Source organism: Microplitis mediator, chromosome 4, assembly GCF_029852145.1.
Source record: "Microplitis mediator isolate UGA2020A chromosome 4, iyMicMedi2.1, whole genome shotgun sequence".
Lineage (NCBI taxonomy): Eukaryota > Metazoa > Arthropoda > Insecta > Hymenoptera > Braconidae > Microplitis > Microplitis mediator.
The window spans coordinates 10384113-10403795 of record NC_079972.1 but is presented as its reverse complement, the minus strand read 5'-3'; the positions used below and the strand labels follow the sequence as shown (position 1 = coordinate 10403795).

Here is a 19683-nt window from a genome sequence, read left to right as displayed (position 1 = left end):
GGCTTAAACTAATCCAGGTATATGTAACTTTTTATAGTAAGACCCAGGGGGGATGACGTTTATGGTCGCTGTACAGTGTACAGTGTGGGAATTTTGTATCGAACATTAAAGGGCAACAATGGATTGGAAAAGAGAGAGAGATGTAGGCTTTGAAGAAGACGAGAAGGAGACGGAAGATTTTAAGGGACTTTACAACCCAGAAGGAATGGCTCCAAGGTTTAGTTATAGTTATATGTATACGTATAGTATATCTATATCTATATACATAAATACAGAAGGAAGGTAGATTCCAATGGCACACAAACGGAGCAGTGGGCTTGAGTGGCCACAAACAAAAATACAAAGAAACCTAAAAATATGTCAAACGGACCAGGTCCTTCTCGACCTTTTACTTTCTAGGACAGGCAATGACTACATGCTGTCTTCAAAATTATTCGTTAGATCTCAACAATTCCTGCATTTCAAGTATTTCAACGCCCTTTTTCACCATTCACGTTCATATGATTCAAAGAAATAAAAACGTTTAAATAAATAAATCACATGATTTTGTCACTTTTTAATTTCATTCACACTACATAAACTTCACTGTGCCTTAATAAAAAAATGAAAAAAAAAAATATTATTCTAAAAATAAATGTCTCTTGGTATATTTTCGTTTAATTATCTAAAATTATTAAGTAGAAACGAACCGTAAATAAATAAATCTCACATGACGTATGACATGCTTTGAATACTTGACACACCTAGTAAGACCGTTCGGAAGCTATTTGAATTGTCCTCGAGATTGTCCTGAGCGACAGGAGAACAAAAAATATAAAACATCTGAGCATAGGGGGATTTGAATGAACCAGAGCAGGAGACGATCAATCCCCTCGGAGGATTGATCGTATCTCGGGATATCTTAAGATTCCGCGATATGGTGAATAATAATAACGGGGAGTGTACATGTCGTTGTAAATGCATTGTTATATCGAGCATTGTTATGGTTCCGAGCCACAAAATCTTAAAACCCTTATGCCGTTTCATTCGTCACAAACAAGATCTCTGGTCTTTACTCTTACAGACAATCCCTTAATGATGACTCGAATACTTTTTTATGCTCGAGTATTTGTATCTCAACACGCGATATACCACCAGCTCAAATTCAAATTATCATAAAAAAATAAAGTAATAAATACATGTATAGTTTGATTGTCATGTTGCTATTGACACAATCTCATGAGGATTAAATGTAAATAGCCTTTTGTATGCATATATATTTATATGTATTTGCGATAAAAAATACCGATACCGTAGATATGATGCACATAAAATATAATAAATGATTCCTGTTATATAAATCCCATCGTGAGGTTATTAGATGGAAATTTTATCTCAAGATTTTATTACAATTTAGATTTAGTTTACGATGAAATTCAATCCCGGCTTAATAGTATGTCGTGCATTTAAATATTCCCTTAATACAAGTTACTGATATGCAATAAAGTAATATAGTATTATACAGTTCAAATCGCAGAATAAATTTAACGAATATAAGTTATTGTTTGTTTTCTTTTTAAATAAAGAAATACTATGGGTTGAGCTAGTGCTCATCTACCTTGAACTCTTACAAAACGAATATAACCCGTATGAAAAAACAATATATGGTTAAAATATATAAAATCATATATGTTTGCAACAAAAAAATACATGATATATTATATTGTATGTTATAAAAAATCATATAGAGATTTTAGCCGATTTAATAAAAAATTATATAAAGTAGTATATGTATTCCATATATGTAACTTATATGTTTTTTATATTAAGCCATATATACATTTACATATATCTTATAATATATTGTATTGATATATTTAATTTTATATTCAAAAAATATAATATTTTTATATGAAATGAAATATATGGGAGCATATAATTTATATTATATATATAGCACCATATATTTTCTTTGTTATATTTAAGCCTTTATTTTATTCGGTGTGTGTATATGTATATGGGTATATATATTCGCATCAAATTAACTAATTTTGAAAATTTTAACTGCAATCTAAAGAGTATGTTAATATTTATATCTAATTTAATTGGAGTTGGTCATACGAATAAGAAACTTTTTTTTTCCATACACAATATAAATATATGTTTTTATATATGATCAGAATATATTTTTCGTATATGATAGAAATATATATTTTTATGTATGATAAAAATATCGTTTTCGTATATGACAAGAATATATATTTTCATATATGATAAACATATAATTTTTGTATATGATTGACATTTATATTTTATATATGCTAAACATATACGGACTCGTATATGATGAGTATTATATTTTTTAACATAAAAAAAAATATATCAGAAAATATAGTTAAATTGGCCACATATATTTTCTGATATTTATCATATATTTTTACATATATTTTGACCATGCATGTTATTTTCATACGGGAAGTCTCAAACTCGGATCGATAGCGTCCTCTGTCCGTGTAACGTTATACTGTGAGAAAAAAATCCCACCTTTTACTCAGCTCTCACGATGATCCATCAACACGATCAGCAGCGCCGATGATCTAACGCTATTTTACCCCGCGTCGATAAATCAGTTGGCTCAATGATAAGTCGATAATGTAAACGATCTAATTCATAACATCATAAATACTGTCATTAGCTATATACACTCAGCGCTCATGATAATTAAAAGGATCAACCAATAGTATTTCACGGATAATAATCTAAATTCAGCAATATCCGAAATTTGTAACAGCAAGTTATATTGCTACTGCTACTGTTGTTGTTGTTATGTTGTTTTAGCAGTATTGCCACATCGACACAAATTAATAATGAAGATTCAGCATCGGTCTGGACAAACATACCAAACAACGCCGACGTAATCGACTGTTGAATTAAAATCTATGCGTTTGGTGACCGTATGAATATAAACAGCCATGGGTTAACGAGGAATAGCGTCGGAGTAGAGTAGCACAGACCGTCCGAGATACATATGTATATGGTTTTAGAGCATTGCGTATATTATATGCAATAGGGCACCACATGTCGCGGGCAACCAGTAAACCCAACGCCAACAGTAGTAATAATAATCATAATAATAGTACAACTAGCCTTACTCAGAACCCTCTTTGCCTCTGCAGTACATCTCTGACTAACAGTTTGTACCAAGCGGCATAAATAAGACCGGCTGGTTAATAATCTTATTTAGCTAACGGAGCTCTGTGCGCAACCTCTAACGGAGTAATCGCAATTTGCTTAAATCTCACAACCCAGAGTACTACGGAGTACAGCGAGGGCTATAAACTCTTTCTCTCACTTACGCTCACTCTCACTTTCTCGCGATCCAGGGTAGGGTGGAAGTGTGGGTGTATATGTAGGTATGTGTATGTATAGTTATCCCCATCTCGCTTATACCTCGCGTTATATTCTATACATAGTCCTTTACTCGCGCAAGCCTGATGCAGCCCTCGCAACAGCCTCAGGGCGATTAATGAATTTATGGTAGCTGGTTGGGACGGTACGTTCGCTTTACTACCAGGATTCGGCGCCTCCGGCTATAAACTAGACTTGCCAACCTGTGAATCTAACCACCGGGTTTCAAACTACACAGACGTCGGCCTACACCAGCCTATGAGCTCGCAGGCTCATATGTGTAACTTGTTTTCACGTTCTTGACCTTCCTCTCGAGCTATTTATTGGCTGAATTTAACAACCACCTCCAACACCGTCAACTCACCACACTGACCAACAAATTTTATTACTTTTGGCTTTTTAAATCCATCAATTTATCATTCTGACGTTAATTAACATCTACCACAACGTCGATTCCACTTGGAATATTAAATTTTCGTCAACAAATAATATAACGCATTTGTCAGTATTGAGAGCAATGACATTAATAGATGAAAATATATGAATTATTGTAGAGTCTAGACACTCTGAATATAGAAAATTCATTTTTTATTGAGTAATAATAATAACTGATGGTTATTATTATTATCCAGTCGTTATAATTATTCAGTCATGGTATTGACAAATTTATTTGTTTAATTAACAAAGTCGTTACTGTTGAACTAATGTCCCTTGACAAAATTATTTTTAGTATTAAAACGTTTAAATATTAAATCCATGTCGACTCGAGAAGCTGTTTCACTGTTGATGGGAATTGGCGAGAACGTTGCACTCCAACGCTCACATGTAAATTTTTTATTACCGACTCTACCCACCAGGAGAATGTTGTTTCCAGCCATCCAATAAACCGACTAATTCTATTGCGGTGAAAAACATGGCTCGTGGTGCTGGTTGAGTCAAAAAAAAATGCAACAATAAAAAAAAAAATAATCTGTTTATCCTATTGCCTGCTCAGTACAGTTCAAGTGAGGGTGGCAAGAGGGCCAGGGGGTTGTTTCCCAGGGATTAAGTGGCAATTAGTGATCCAGCAGTTTTCGATGTACAAAATTCCACGGTCTAAAATCCCCTCGTAATGATAGAAAATTTATATAGATATATATAGATTTTTTTATCGTGTTGTAGTAATGCCTCTCTACTAACTGTAAGTAATTATTTGAGCTTAAATAATTTATTTGGCAAAAGCAATGTAAACTGAAACTATAACTTAATGGAAAGGTATATCTAACAGGTGTATCAATAACTAGTGTGTAAAAGTGATTGTAGAGCACACGTGTGTGTAATTTAACTGTATGCATATTATAGATATATATGCGGTGCTATAAATAACTAAGGCAACGTGTTACCGATCCCCTTGTTCCCGTGAACGTTCAAGTAGGCCTGTCAAGCCCTCGAGATCGCGGAACCTAGGGCAGCACACAGAGCACTGGCTTGACAGTATGTTATACTGTGTATAGAGTATATGGAATACGTGTGCTTGGATGTATCGATTGTGCGAAAGCAAACTGTGTCACTGTGGTTTATGCAAAATACCGTTATCGATGTACTAGCCTATCGTTTGGCAAGTCAACACTGGTGCTGCTGCTACCACCACTGGCGACTAACTCTACGAAATCTAGATCCTGTCTACAGATTTGTCCTCATCCCATTATCTACAGCGATATACCAGTTACTCTACTGTACTGTGCTATTCTATGCTATATATACATCTATAGACACATACATATGCACGTTCGGTTTACTTTTCTTCAAACCGAATTCAGCAAAATTGTATCCGGAACTGGAAATTGAATTTTCACATTTTTCAATATGTGGTTAGCGGTCCAATATAAATTTAGTTTAAATGACTGGATTTTTTTTTAATACTCGATTGGAATTGTTAAACTGGATTCGTGTATGCCGTATTGTTTTAAAGCTCCTTCAATATCCGAGTGTTATTTTTTGTCATTGCTTTTAGTTATTGTTTTTTTGTTATTTCTACTTGTTTGTTCTTTCAACGGAGACGAAGAAGCTGCTACTGCTGGTGGTAGTACTGCTTCTGTAGTTTTTCTTTTATTCTCGAGCTAGTCTTCCTCTTCCGTAGACTCCAACCGCCCCCGGACGTCTTTTAGACAAAGAAACTATTAGAGCTCCTTCAACTGGCGTCCATCCAACGCCCAAGTTTACTTTTCTATTCAGTGATCAAAGAACTCGTCAGTGTGTGTCTTTTTCAGATACTATCCAGGTCGTACATTGTTAGGAAATGATAAAATGTTGTTCTCCAGGATTTTTATCAATACTTTATATTGTTTTAAACAACAATAAATATTTAACGACGATAGAATAAATAATTGTAATATAGAGTTATACTGGTGTATATATACATTTAAAATATATTTTTATGTATACTTTATATCGGTATTCAGAAAGGAACAAAATAAAGTAAAAGACATTTAAAATCTATCGAATATCGTAACTGTACAGATGTTTGCCTGGAGTTTCACGTTAACATTGATTAAAATGCAAGGCGCGGCAACCCGTGAAATGAAAAAGCAACAGCACGAGCAAATTGCGCCATTGGCTCTCTTTCCTTCTCGAACCCACTCACTTGTACAGCCACTGCCGTTGCCGTTGTTGTTGTACCTTTCGCGTCGCAGTGTCACGCCAAGAAGCGCCGAATATCATCCGGATTAAGCGATAGAAACGGCATCCGGATCGAGTTTGTGTATCCAATTGAAATTTTATTCCCAATAAAAATAAGCCAAAGTCAGCAGGAGAAGCTGTACGCGGATAATGAAATTTTATTCTATAAACAACGGTAATAAAATAACACATTTTTAATCTAAATAATAAACAGTGTACGGATGAAAATGACAAAATATATAAGACAAGTTCGCTATCGATTATTGATTCTATGGATAGAAATAAAATGTAGATGTCAATGCTTGCAGACAAGCCAGATGGTACCCAAAGACATTTTTTAAGCAAGCTAAGCACACGCCAGAGCTTCAGTACCACCAGCAGTAGTGCCGGTACAACCTTGATATTGCATGTAGGTCACATCTTTCACGCTCGTTCGGATACTTGAGCACGTATTCCGGACTTGTAAACAGTCTTCAACCCTGAAATTGATGTCGCGCGAGACGCTAGGGTGAATCCAATGTGAATCAACATTTATTTTTTCATCGAGATTCATTCGGGCCTTCTCCCTTTTCAGTCCACAGACGATGAGATGCCGCAACCGTTCTCATAAATTCCTGAACCATTACAACCTTGCAAATGAACGAAATGCAAAAAATGAGAGCTTCAGTAAAAGCTTAAATCCAACGAAAAAAAAAGGAAAAAAAAAGGAGAAAGATTTAAAAATACCGGGGTAATACTGGTATTGTTTTCCCGTCGCAACCGAAGCAAACTGCGATGCCGATTTACAATTCTACAACCCTCAGAAATATCGACATTCACTACCGACGAAACCTCCTGCATATGCAAGACTTACATTTCCGACACTGTTTTTTTTTTATTTCCATCCTTTTTTTGTTATTCTTTTATTTTTGGCTCTTATTCCATCTCTACCAGTTGGTGGAAAATCAACATTCCACAAACACCCAGACTCTATCTCGGTAAACTCTCTGGGGAAAACAATGATGACTGGCATGTTGTAATAGCAGTAGTGGCAGTAGCTGTAGTAGTAATAGTAAACGGTAATAGTTGTGCTGGTGAATTCCATCCAGAATTAAAAACAATGAAAAGGGTAATCAAAACAAAAGATATCAGAGCATAAGTTCTTCGACCAGCATTTGTGCAAACTAACGTCTTCGGTCCAATGAATATCAGCGCTGTACTTGTGTACAACTATATACTAATGGACGTTTCTCTCTCGTAGAAATCTCTAGTGTAGCAGAGTGAACAGAGGAGAGATTCAAGAACATATCCCTTCGGACCTGACTAGCGCGTTATCTGCACGAAGAGATTCATCCCGTTCCAGAGAACGACGACTACCAGGACGAGATGGAGCTCCACGTCGATCTGCCGGCTCTAGTGTGCAGCTGGTTTGCGATTCAGTATTCCCAGTGCAGCATGGAAATGGAATCAAAGTCAAGTTGGAACTGGCTGAACCACTCCAGGCATGACTTCCTTCAAATCGCAGTAGATACTACATTCTGGCTTTTCCTTTTCCTCTATTCCTTCCCATCCCTCTCTCCTTCCTCCAGTCGCGGTGTCTCTCATACCAGTCCAAGTAGTCGTACTCTGATACTACTCCTTCAGTTGGATATTCGCCAGGCCGCTATCGATGGGGCATAAACTTAATTTTACTCTACGCTATTCGACTACCGAATGAACGACTCAACCATCAGACCAGTCGATGGATATTTATTACGGGGCGCATCGATAATCCGATAGGTCGATTGCCAATTATTTCCATTCAACAGCCGGTCTAGATTATTTGAGCTAAGTACACAAGATATTTTATGTACTGTGCAGTTTAAGTCAACAACCTGTAGATATAGTTATGCTCCCTCGTCAATAATTTATCAGGAACGAGTAAGGCAATATTAGCCTACATCGCGATTGTCTAGATCTCATTGGGTTTATTATAGTATCTAGGGTAAACTATTGCCGGCAACTAATACTTTAATGAATTATAAATTTCACTTATAAAAATACATTTATAAATACAAAGGATTTGAGCTTTTTAATATCACACACGTGAAATGTAGATGTAATTTCATGCAAATATTTATTTAATGCAAATTGGACGGCGCACTGTAATAACATACTTCTCTGGGTATTTGTCGGTAGACTGGTGAGTATATACTCTACATAATCCACGATGCTCTTTGCTTCTGTAGAGCCTTTGATCCTGAAGATAATTAGGTGGATCTACTATGACAAGCGAGAATAAAATATATTATCATTATCATCATCATTTCTGAATAAGGATTACATACAATGCAATGCGTATAAAAATCCATCTGATTGTTATACAACAATACTAATATACTCGGTTTTGAATCTGGCTAAAGAAGCTTTTCATATTTATATCTCAATATTATTATCCGGTTGTTGACGAATACCATAAAATTTGTGGATAACGAGTACTGAAATCCGGTTTACTTTAACTTATTATTTTTTTATGCTTCACTTTAATACTGTTATTATTATTGCTGTTGCTATTACGTGCCTATGTATATATTTTGATGCAGGTAAAGTAAATAAATAAATATTCTATGGGCTGATATTGAAATTGAATATAATGGATGATGATATTATCGAGTGTCTTTCAAGACGTTGTGAGATTATGAAGATTTATGAATATGCATGATTTGTACAAGGTATAGAGTCAGTGGCACACAACATCAATTAAGGCTTGTGTATCTTATCCATAACTTTAGTGTATGTATATACAAGGTAACCCCGATGTACATTCAACCATTGATAAACCTCGTCTTGTCGTTTTGTGTGCATATTGTCCTATGAAAATTTAATCGACTACTGCATTGGCAAACGTATTCTACGAATTTCCATAGAAATTATGCAACAGAATATATAGATGTAGATATAGATATAGATAGAGATATCGATTTAAATTTTCTCACTTGTATACTCTCAAGCGCTAGACCGAAATATATTTTTATCGGAATGAAAAAAATCTATAACAATTAAAAATAGTACAGTCGGGTCGAAATACAATTTCTATGATTGATTTGAAAACGTCACCAACAAATCAAACTCTACTGCGTACTTTATCTTTCTTTTTCATTGGAAATAAATATTTAGATTCGATATCCTGTGTTTATAACTGCATGAACAATTTAACTTAAAAAACGATCGACAATATTTTATATATATATTAGACTGGGCCAAAAAAGTCGACTATTTTTTTTCGATACTGTGAAAATATTATTCCTGATGCCCGAAAAAAATTAGTGTGCAAGTTTGAGCCCTTAATATTGATATTAAGAGGTGTATCATTACGACTATTATTTTTTTGACAGAAATTTCATATTTTAACCAAAACTCGTAAATCGTCTATCTGAAAAATTTGAGCAATGCGTATTCTTAAAGAAAATTGAATTCCCTACAAAAAATCTCTCTTGGTAAATTGACGTAAAACGAGCCGTTTCCTTGTAACCGTGCCTTAAACATTGATTTGTTTTTTAAATTCTTTGTTTCTATTTTGGATTTTTGTAACTACTAGAAATATTGAAATTTTTTTCAGTCAAGATACGTATTCTTGAAGGAAATTGAATGCTCTACAAAAAAGGTCTCGTAACAATTTTTGCTAAATTCACTCCTTCGAAAGTTATTCAAGGTTATTAAAGTCGTTTTACTCAACTTCAACCTAATGATATATATATATTAGGGTAGTCCGTTTAGAACAACTATTTTTTTTTTCATTCCCTCTTCAAAATATTGTTATAGACATTGAAAAAAAAATTCCTTGAAAGCTTCAGCTCTTAATTTTAATTTTGTATCTTACATTTGATTTTGAAGTTTTCCCATTTAAAATACATGGTAAAGTTATGTTTTTTTTTTTTAAATTCTCTGTAGCTCAAGCGCATTTCAAGTTATCGGGTCGCCGATTGCGGCATTCCGTAGGTAATTTAATACTCTTCAAAAGTCTCCTTAGTAATTTTACTGAGATTCTAATTGTTTTTTCTGTATTGGTTCTGAAAATCATTTTTTAAATAATAAAACCCGTAATCACTCCGAATTTACCCCCAATTTTTTACAGTCTATTGTATTTAAAAAAAAAATACTTGGCTTTGTCGCTTGCAATATTTAGAGACAAATGTTTTAATGAGCTCTTGGAAAAAATACAGCCGGATAATACGACACATTTAGTAAATTTCTAGGTAAAACTTTATTTTATTACTGCTTGAAATAACATAAAAATCCAGTAGCTTTCATACTCCGCCATCTGCATTCTCTCTATTTTCACTTTAAAACGGTCCTTAAGACAAATACCATAGAAGCGAACAAAATGAAACTCTGTCGAGTGTTTTGCGCGTTATATATATTATATATCCTCGAAAACACCTCAGTTAATAATATATATCACGACGGAAAACTTAATATTACAGTGTCGCGTGTATATATAAACAAATGATAAAAAATATATAAAAAAAAAAAAACTTTTGTAATGTTTATATATTTATTCTGAAAAAGTTTCACATAAAACATAGCTCATATAAAACTCTCGCAAGTGGGAAATAAAGACACTCTATACGCGTCAAAACGATCTACTGGGGTGTTATTCCCTCGGTGGTAAGTTTTAAAAAAGTAAAACAAAAAATTTGAAATAATTTATTAATGTGATCGGTGAGCGTACCCCATTTGGTTTCCATGTGTTATATACCCCCCGGTGTGTTCAGTGAAACCCACACGCCCATTCCATTATTACCACTTTGGGACGCGACAAATATATAAATGCAAACTCCCTCGTGGCAAAGTCGATGGACTTCTCCAGGGCTAAAACTGAGTACCAGTCAAAACCCAAGAGACCATTATAACCAGGCCCACAAAGAGCCTCCAGTTAATAGATATAGATATATATGATCCTCAATTTTCTCATATATAGATATATATATTTTCATATCAAATATCTTGATCTGTATAATAATGGCAGTAGCTATTAAGACCCTTGACTAAACAGTAAGTCTAGTCAGACAGTGAGATATCCCCAAGTTTTTTTTTTTAACGGTGATAGGTGTGCGGTGTGTGTAAGTTGGAATGCGTAGGGTCGCAAAACCCACCGAGGGGTATAGAATCGCGAGCAGGGGTAAAACAGCCTGGAGTTGGTGCCGCTGGGGTTGACGGTGCGCGATTCCCCGGTGAGAGAGACACGCCCTGTAGGTCGATACCGGAACGCATCCATAGGTCTACTATCTTTCACTTCCTCTCTCATTTCTCCACCGTATTCCCGCATCTCTATTCCTCAACTTCCGTTCATGTATACCCTTCATCCCCAACGCAGCGCGATCATCCACCGCCACGTGTACATTTTTTATTTATTTCTTTATAATTTTATTGTTGTTGTTTATTTATTTTCCGTCGCTCTCTTACTTTCTTGTTCTTTTGACGTTCTCTAGGCCAGGAGTGAAGCTATCCAATTTTTAAAAAAACCACCGGTCCCCACAAGCTTCCATCCCTCGTCGGTCGTCGGTTTCAGCTGACGTTCGTTCGATGAATAGTGTAATCACATGGAAGCGTTGTACGATCGAGTTATTGCTCATTCATGAATTCAATTTTTTTTCATTTTTAAACTTTCCCGAATTCAATTGTAATTTAATTCTCTTTTAACATTGTATAATATTAATTATACTTGTTATTAAATTCACTGGAAATTTAATTATTGAAACGTTTTGTTTTACATGAGTGCGTTAATTTGGTTAAATTAAACAATGTGTTTGAATGAAAATTTATTATCATTTCTCTTACGACTATAACACGCATTGCATTTTTTTTCGACTAACGTTAAATAATAATTATAATAATAATAATAATAATGAAATGATATTTTATTCAAAAAATATGAATACAATGTATAATAAGTTTGTTATACTTAAAATATTCATTAAAATAAAAACAAATTTATGATAATAGAGTTTTTAATTTAGATTGTTCTTGACTAAGTATAATTTATACTTTTTCAGCATCAGTGTGACAGACAATGGATATTGAATTTAGCAAGATGATAAAGCATCTCATTCTCAAGTGGTTACTTTAGAATTATTATCATACTCATATCCAAAAACTTTTCAGACGTCTACTGCTATCAACCAAAACGAGTGAACGAATGAACGAGCGAGCGAGCAAGCGAAGGAACCAACCCTACCGCCTGCATATCCCTGCTACCCTCGTGAATACGAAGAAAATGGACCAACTACGGGCCTGCCTCGAGAATTTTAATTACTCGAGCGGCAGAATGCGATTAAACAAAAGAAACGAAGAGCAATGTAGTGAAAACCTTGGGACAAGGGAGCCAACCGACTGAATAAGAACATTTTGAATTTCTCGGACTGACGTTTTCTCCTCGGGATTTTATGTATGCGTGAAAGTATTATTTAAACTCAGAATTAACAACATTTTCAAACAGATAATTCTATGAAGACTACTAATTTATTATTGTTTTTTTTCAAACGTATATATGCTCATTTAGGTTAAGTAGAAATAGCTATAAGTAGCAATCGATATATTTATCCGTATTTTGATACGTTAACAATAGAACAAACAATTTAATTATACCATTAGGTCGATTGATATAATTATTTGTCGTTAATTGCCCGTTACGTTTATAATTGGAACTCTAATTTTATCGCTTTGTTATGGATGCTAATGAGAATTATAGAATTCACGTTTGCTAAAATTGACCAAGAATGAACGATATGAAAAACGTCCATGCTCATACTTTAAAATAAAATAAAGGAATGAGGGACATAATCTGAAGATAAAATGCATATTCACTTCTATGCGCTAGTATTTTTTCAAAAGAAGCCGATATCCTCGAGGCCAATTTTGATCAGGATCTTTGTCTGAAAAATTCTATAGAAATTTTATAGAAAGTCTACACGGAAAAAAAATAGGCGCTGCAACAGGATGCCGTCCTGTTGCAGCAACAGGACAAAATTCTGTTGTAGCAACAGGATTTTCCTGTTACAGCAACAGGATTTTGTCCTGTTGCAGCACCTATTTTTTTTTCCGTGTAGACCCAGCACTCGGTGTTGAGAAAAAAATCTTTTTCCTTCACTTCTATGTGCTAGCGTTCTTCCAAATGATTTGTCTCATACCCCAAGGCCTCCAAACATCCAACGGAGACTTCAATTTTGGTCGGGATCTTCGTCTAATATATTCTGTAGAAAATTTATAGAAAATCTAGACTCAGGGCCAAAGTCAAGTGGATCAACAGTCAGGTTATCAGCAAAGTCAAATGCGAGCCTAATATGTCAAAAGAGTCATAATCAATCATTTTTTTGATCTTGGTAGATTCAAAAAAATGATTACGTTCCATCTAATTATAAAAAACTCAAACACATCAAACTAAATCGACCTTCTAAAAAAATTTTCATTCTCTATACGCAAGAATAAAAAAAAAAAAAATATATAAGAAAAAGTTATGAAAAATTTTTTTTCGTTAATGTTTGGGTATAACGTATATTTAAAATATGAATAAATGCATTTACTAGTAAAAATAAAATTATTTTCTTATCATTCGCGAAAATTTGAGTACAGAACTCTTTCATGCAGGAATAATTTATGAAAAAATTTCAAATGACTCCAATTTGATCTTCTCTTTCCGAATTGAGAAGAGTAGCAATTAATTTTACAAAGCTTTTGAACTGCCCATTCTTCAATTAAATACACAAAAAATAGTCCAACAATTTATTGCAGTTTTCTTTTAAAACTCAAGAAAATATTCTTTTGAAAAATCTAATGGCATTATCTTGTATTTCTTATACAATTTATTAAACCTTATCTCTTGATTCCTCGTCGTTTTCATTCTTTGTATACGTTACTACTGTCTCTCGGCATTGTGTACTCCAGATGCCATTTACAAACAAAATCCCAGCAGTCGAGTGACCTTACTACATGGATTTTCAGCGTATAAAGAGCAAGATTATGCGTATATATACATTCGGATGAAATAAACATATAGTATGTAAAGCTTGATTCTATTATAGAGGTAAATGGATAATAAAGGCTGAAAAATATAAATATATATATATAGCAAGTAAATACCATAAGTATGTATCCTGAATGGTGAATGCACTGGCTCAGTCTAACTGACTTTAAGCAGCAAAAAATCTAAAAATATATGTGTATAAATATATACAATAACAAACCCGAGATGAGAAAGAAGAGAATGATAAAGTTGAAAGAAAACTTGTCCACCAAATTGGATTCCCAAGGCAAGTATCAGCGTACGTATAACCAGACCCAGACGATCCACGTTTATTAAAGACTACGAGTTGAGTAAAGGATCTTGTTCGGAATATATCCCATATTGCCAGAAACTCGTTAGTCAAATTAAATTGAATATAAAGCTCATGCATTCAATGATAAACAAATAAAAATCGACAAATAAAATAACTTTGAACATAAATAAAATAAAGTTATGGTAAAAAAAAGGGTTTCTAGTACCATAAAAGCAAAGGTAACTCATGGAAATTCACAATTTGCAGAGAATGGTCCTTGAATTTAAACGTATAGTAGGTTTGGTACACACTGATGTGTACTATACACATAATCGACGTACTCTCCCGGTTCGAGTTGTACATATGTAGGCTTCAACATCAAGTTCTTTGTGAAAGGCAAACGTAAAACTCGTCGTTCGATTTGGTGCCAATACCGTAACTGCCTCCCGACCCGCCCAACAACTCATTCTCTCCTCATCTCTTGTATTTTCCATACAGCCATTTGCCTCCATTATTCGGTGCGACGTAAAATCGGGAAATAAAATTGTAAAGCGAACCTATGACGAGTGCCAGTAGTATACAATGAAGACTGTTTACATCACCAAGGGCATTAAATATACGCGCACTCGGCACGTATGTGAGCAGAGAGTATATCATAGTAAATGCAAGTACTTTATTCTTTCCTCTCATATTTTTCGAGCAAAGTGAAAATGCATAATAAGCAGTCTATGTACATGTATATATAAATGTATGGATGTAGAGTTATATATTTTTTATATGAATGCATATCTGCATACGTCAAATACCAACGCAGCTGTCCGTCGGTCTGCTATTTTCATAAAACTCACGGAATTTCTTCATTTTTCAACGTAAATAAATCGATTCCACGTGGAATCCATGAATTCATGAATAAAAAGTTAAAGAATTAATATTTAAACAGTTGTAAAAATTTTTAACGCAAAAGAATTAAAAATTTAAGCTTGTAATTGTTATTTCTTAAAATGGAGTTTTTAAAAGTTTAACAGAGACAGTAGTTTCGTGTTCGGCTCCATATACATCATCTCTTTTTTCTTGTTCTTCAATTTTTTTTTATTTGTAGTTTTTTATTTTTACCAGCAACGACGTGGGCACCAAACTCAAAGAACGTTTCTTGAAAAAAGTTGCCTCTCTTACGGGACTAACTGTGCTGTTGATAAAAGTTGGATGAAAAGTCCAATCGTGTGGAAGGGCCATTAGACGGAAAAAGCTTTAGCGTTGCTAGAGGTTGTGTGCCAGAGCTGCTACGGCATATCATCTTACCCTCCACCAGCTTGCCAGATCTTGTAGAAGATCTGACCTCGTGGCAGTGCTGGCATAGATAGCCACTAGTTTTCCGGGCAGATGATAACTGTGCCACGTACTCATCCATAAAGTTGAGGTATTCACTTACCAGTTACTGCCACGAGTCAAGGCCACTTATCGGGACCCCCGATTCACCCATTTAATATTTTTTCGGTAAAAATGAGTAAATCAAAAGTCCCAATACTCTGTCATAATCATAACTAATAAATCAAACCAATGTGTATATTTTGACAAATTACCTTCTTATGGCGACCTTCTTTTGGCACCTCTCGTCATAATTAGCCGAGTCTAATACAATAACCCGAGTCAAAATTTAGAGCCCATTTAGAGCCTTCTAAAGTTGGACCTATTTCGGACTTGGAGGCTCTAAATAGAGTCTGTTTCTATGTTAAATTAGGTCCGATTTTGGTTCCTGAGGTGCTACAAATTTCCGTTTTCAGCACTTGCGGGCTCAATCTAGGACCTGATAAAAATTAAAATTAGGTCCGATTTAGGGCCTGTTAGCTTAAGCTAATATCATCTACTTTAAGAGCGTGTAGTCTTGTAACGAGTAGCTTGCATACCAGATATAAAGTCAGAAATATCTAGACGTTATAATGAATCACAGTTAGTTAATTCAGTCTTATATTCCGTGTATTAATTACAATTAGTTAATTAATACACCAATTATTTAATATTGTACGGTTATCGGGTCAAATCAGACTGTTATTTAGTACGATTGATAAAGGTCCTGTACACGTAGTTACAGTAACATTTTTTTTGTGGTATTGAAGCATTTAGTCAACCAATACCAGGTAGAAGTGATCGGTGTGATTGATAATAATGGCAGTGTGAGTTCGTTGTTTTAAATAAATAATACAACAACGAGTAACAAATGAGTGCATTCTTCTGATCACCCGTCCACCCTCTTTTCATTAAGCGTCAGAGTGATCTCATTACCAGGAACAACTGCCAGGTTCAACGGGGGTATCTCGGAGGACCAATCCAGCAATTCAAGGACATCTAGAACATCACCGAACACAATTTAGGCTACGTACTAGTATTAATTTACATTGTAAGGCCAGTTCGGGTAATTTTATAACAGATGAGTCTCAATCTGAGCAAGTAGAGTCAGACTCACGAGAAGCTGCACATAAACACCTCAAGTGTAGTTTGTGCGTAAACCCTAACGTAACATAGTGATTTCTTTCAACATTAATTATAATTCTATGCATGGTTGCAATGAAAATATAAAAACTGAACACATATTTGAGTTGCTTGATTACGTTCTATTGACATATATATCACTCGTTTATTGTTAATCATTTAAGCTTTAGCTCTCAAAGAATCAGATCCTGAAAGAGTCCGAGTGCCAATACTAGGATACATTTTGCTACGTCACATCCAAATTAATTACTGTTAGACTAATATATATATATTGTTTTTCAAAAACTTTCAAAGAGATTGTATATTCAATCTGAACCACTATGAATTGGTACTGAATAGGCCGTATTGCCCAGTAAATTATTCAAACTCGCATAAATATCGAGCTGATTCAGATGTACGACTATTTCCAAGCGACCCTCACTCTATAGCTCGGCTTTGACATGATAATTCATAAGTCTAGACTCGTGGTTCACTCACTCGCTCACTCATTCATTTCACTTACTCACTCATTACACAGCATCATCCTTCAACCACCCTTACTTTCTCTCTCTTCCGCTGACTAGACTCGATCTTCTATACCACAAGACGACGGAAACTAAGTTGCTATGCGTGCGAAATGCTGCAGCATGTTCCGATACTTTGATCGAGAAAGTTTTCTCTCACGCTGATGATGCTTCTGTGGAAATTTCTTAACCCTTATGATGCAAGTGTTACAGCCTTCGACAATATGAGTTTACTTCGTAAATTACTCATCGATGCAAGCTAAATTTCCAGCCGCATAATTCAATTCTTCTTGTATATAAGTCTCCTTAAATTAGTATCCTATAAGATCAATTTGCTGCCGCTCAAAAGTTTCTGCACACTCCATAAGTTTCTGGTGCAACTGACGAGTTTATTATGAACGCTGCTTCAAGAAAATAATTCCTATTTTTTTTTTTTTTTTTTTTTTTGTAATAAACTTGAGAAAATTAAATTTAAAAATGAAGATATTTCGGGTGGTTAATCTATTTTAATGAAAATAAAAACAACATTTAATTTTTAAACGCTGAGATGACGCTCGAGTGATTTAAAATTCGATAAAAAAACAGATAATTAAAAAAATGAGATTATACTTTTCATACAGTATTTATAGTTTCTGTGTACAGCACGTTAATTAAGCGCTCACATTTTATTTTCGTCTCCGAATTGCAAAGGAAACCACTACAAGTGCAGCTGAAATGAATCTCTTCGTTACGTGAAAGGCAGGATGACTTTATATTTTTATTTTTACCAGCTTCGCCTGGCCCAGTAGATTTATCAGTGGCAGAGTACACGTACCTTTAATATATATGATATGAAAAAAGCCTCGTCACGAGAGTATAGAATGGAGTTGAAACTGGTAATTGCATCATTTATGTGAGAAAAGTCACATACATTTCTGCTAACTCTATCGCGGCCACCAAATATACTATAATAATTTAAGGTAGTTGTCGGGTGATGGGCATAGTGTCAGAGTTTTAAAAATTTTTATACTTATTAAGCGTATTAAGATACAAGTACCGTTAAAATTTGAAGTCGAATGACCATCTCTAATTTGAATTATTTCTAATCAAAGTTCGTATCATTAACATTGCGAGCAATGAGAAGTATGTGTTTCAAGTCGCGTTCGTGATTCTAATAAAAAAAACTAACAGTCAGAAACTTTTGGAAAACTAACAGAAAATTAATGAATTTGTCCTGAATTTATTTAAAAAAAAAAAATAAAGTATTCACCATCTCATTGTTAAGATATAGCAACGCAAAGTTTAACAATAAATGAAAAAATATGCATGTCGGTGGATAGGAAAAAAACAATCTGACAACGCTGTACGCGAGTATACATAGTATTATTTGAGCGGTAAATTTAAACATATACTCAGTACACTATACAGCAAACGGCAGAGTATATGCGACGTTGTCAAATTTGAATTTAAGAAAATGTTCAATAGTATTTGTGTATACGTATATATGAGTGTTACATGACTAAATAACTAATTCAAAATATCTGACGACAAAAGATCTAATGACAAAATATTAGAGTCAAATATTTAGTCGTGACACTGTTTGTATTCCTATACTGAGTAAATTTGACTAGATATAGATATACAAATACATTTAAAATTGCTACGATAGTAGCAATACTATCAGAAACAATTACACCAGTAACTTCATTAGATGATTTGATCAGATATTTTTGGATTAGATCTAATTTCTTAGATATTTTGACGTTAGATATTTAGGGTCAAATATTTAGTCGTGACACCATATATGAGTAGTGTGTAGGTAAACTTCTCACGGGTACAGTATCAAACAAAAGCAATGTCTCGTTTTAATTACTACCTAACCTACTCTTACTGCGTATATGGCTCATAACTTTTTGACAATATTGTAGCAGGACAACTACCTTAAATGGTTTACAAAATTCTAAATGATATCGAACCCAAACAGGGAAGCTGCCCCAAGGTCAGATCTTCTATAAGATCTGACAGGCTGGCAGAGGGTAAGATATTATGCAATGAAAGCTCTTGTGATATATCTGAGTCCGATTGTAAATATTAATAAATTTATGTGTACATCTATACGTACATCAAATAGAGTTACACAGTAATAATATGACACTCAATATAATATTTCAAGCATCAGAGTTGTGGAATTTCTATTTCCCTCGGGTGTCGCTCTTGGCAACAAAACAACTGGGAACATGAGAGCCGAGAATTCTCCGTTACTTTACTCTCACTGGAAATTTGTTTAAGTAACTTTCGCGTGCGGGCTCTCACACTATCGTAACTTCCGCGTGAATTTTTGAAATACGATACGCCGGGTTAATGGACGCGGGACCGAAATTCCCTCAAGTAAACTA

The 19683-nt window shown here is 34.4% G+C and overlaps 1 protein-coding gene and 1 long non-coding RNA gene across 15 annotated transcripts in view; one reads left to right on the top strand and one right to left on the bottom strand.

Annotated features, from left to right (window-relative positions):
• LOC130666667 (uncharacterized) overlaps nt 1–19683 on the bottom strand; it is a 215993-nt gene that overhangs the window by 122196 nt on the left and 74114 nt on the right. The gene's annotated exons all lie outside the window — the stretch shown is intronic.
• The window catches only part of LOC130666665 (uncharacterized), a 218262-nt gene that overhangs the window by 184733 nt on the left and 13846 nt on the right, over nt 1–19683 (top strand). For 9 of the 10 annotated variants that reach the window (XM_057467854.1, XM_057467856.1, XM_057467857.1 and 6 more), the window contains one exon: nt 12169–12438. The exons of the other annotated variant lie outside the window; for it this stretch is intronic. In XM_057467854.1, the coding sequence (XP_057323837.1) occupies nt 12169–12400 (232 nt within the window). In that variant the 3' untranslated portion in view covers nt 12401–12438. Of the gene's footprint in view, nt 1–12168; nt 12439–19683 lie in introns of those variants that run through there. 10 annotated transcript variants of the gene reach the window in all.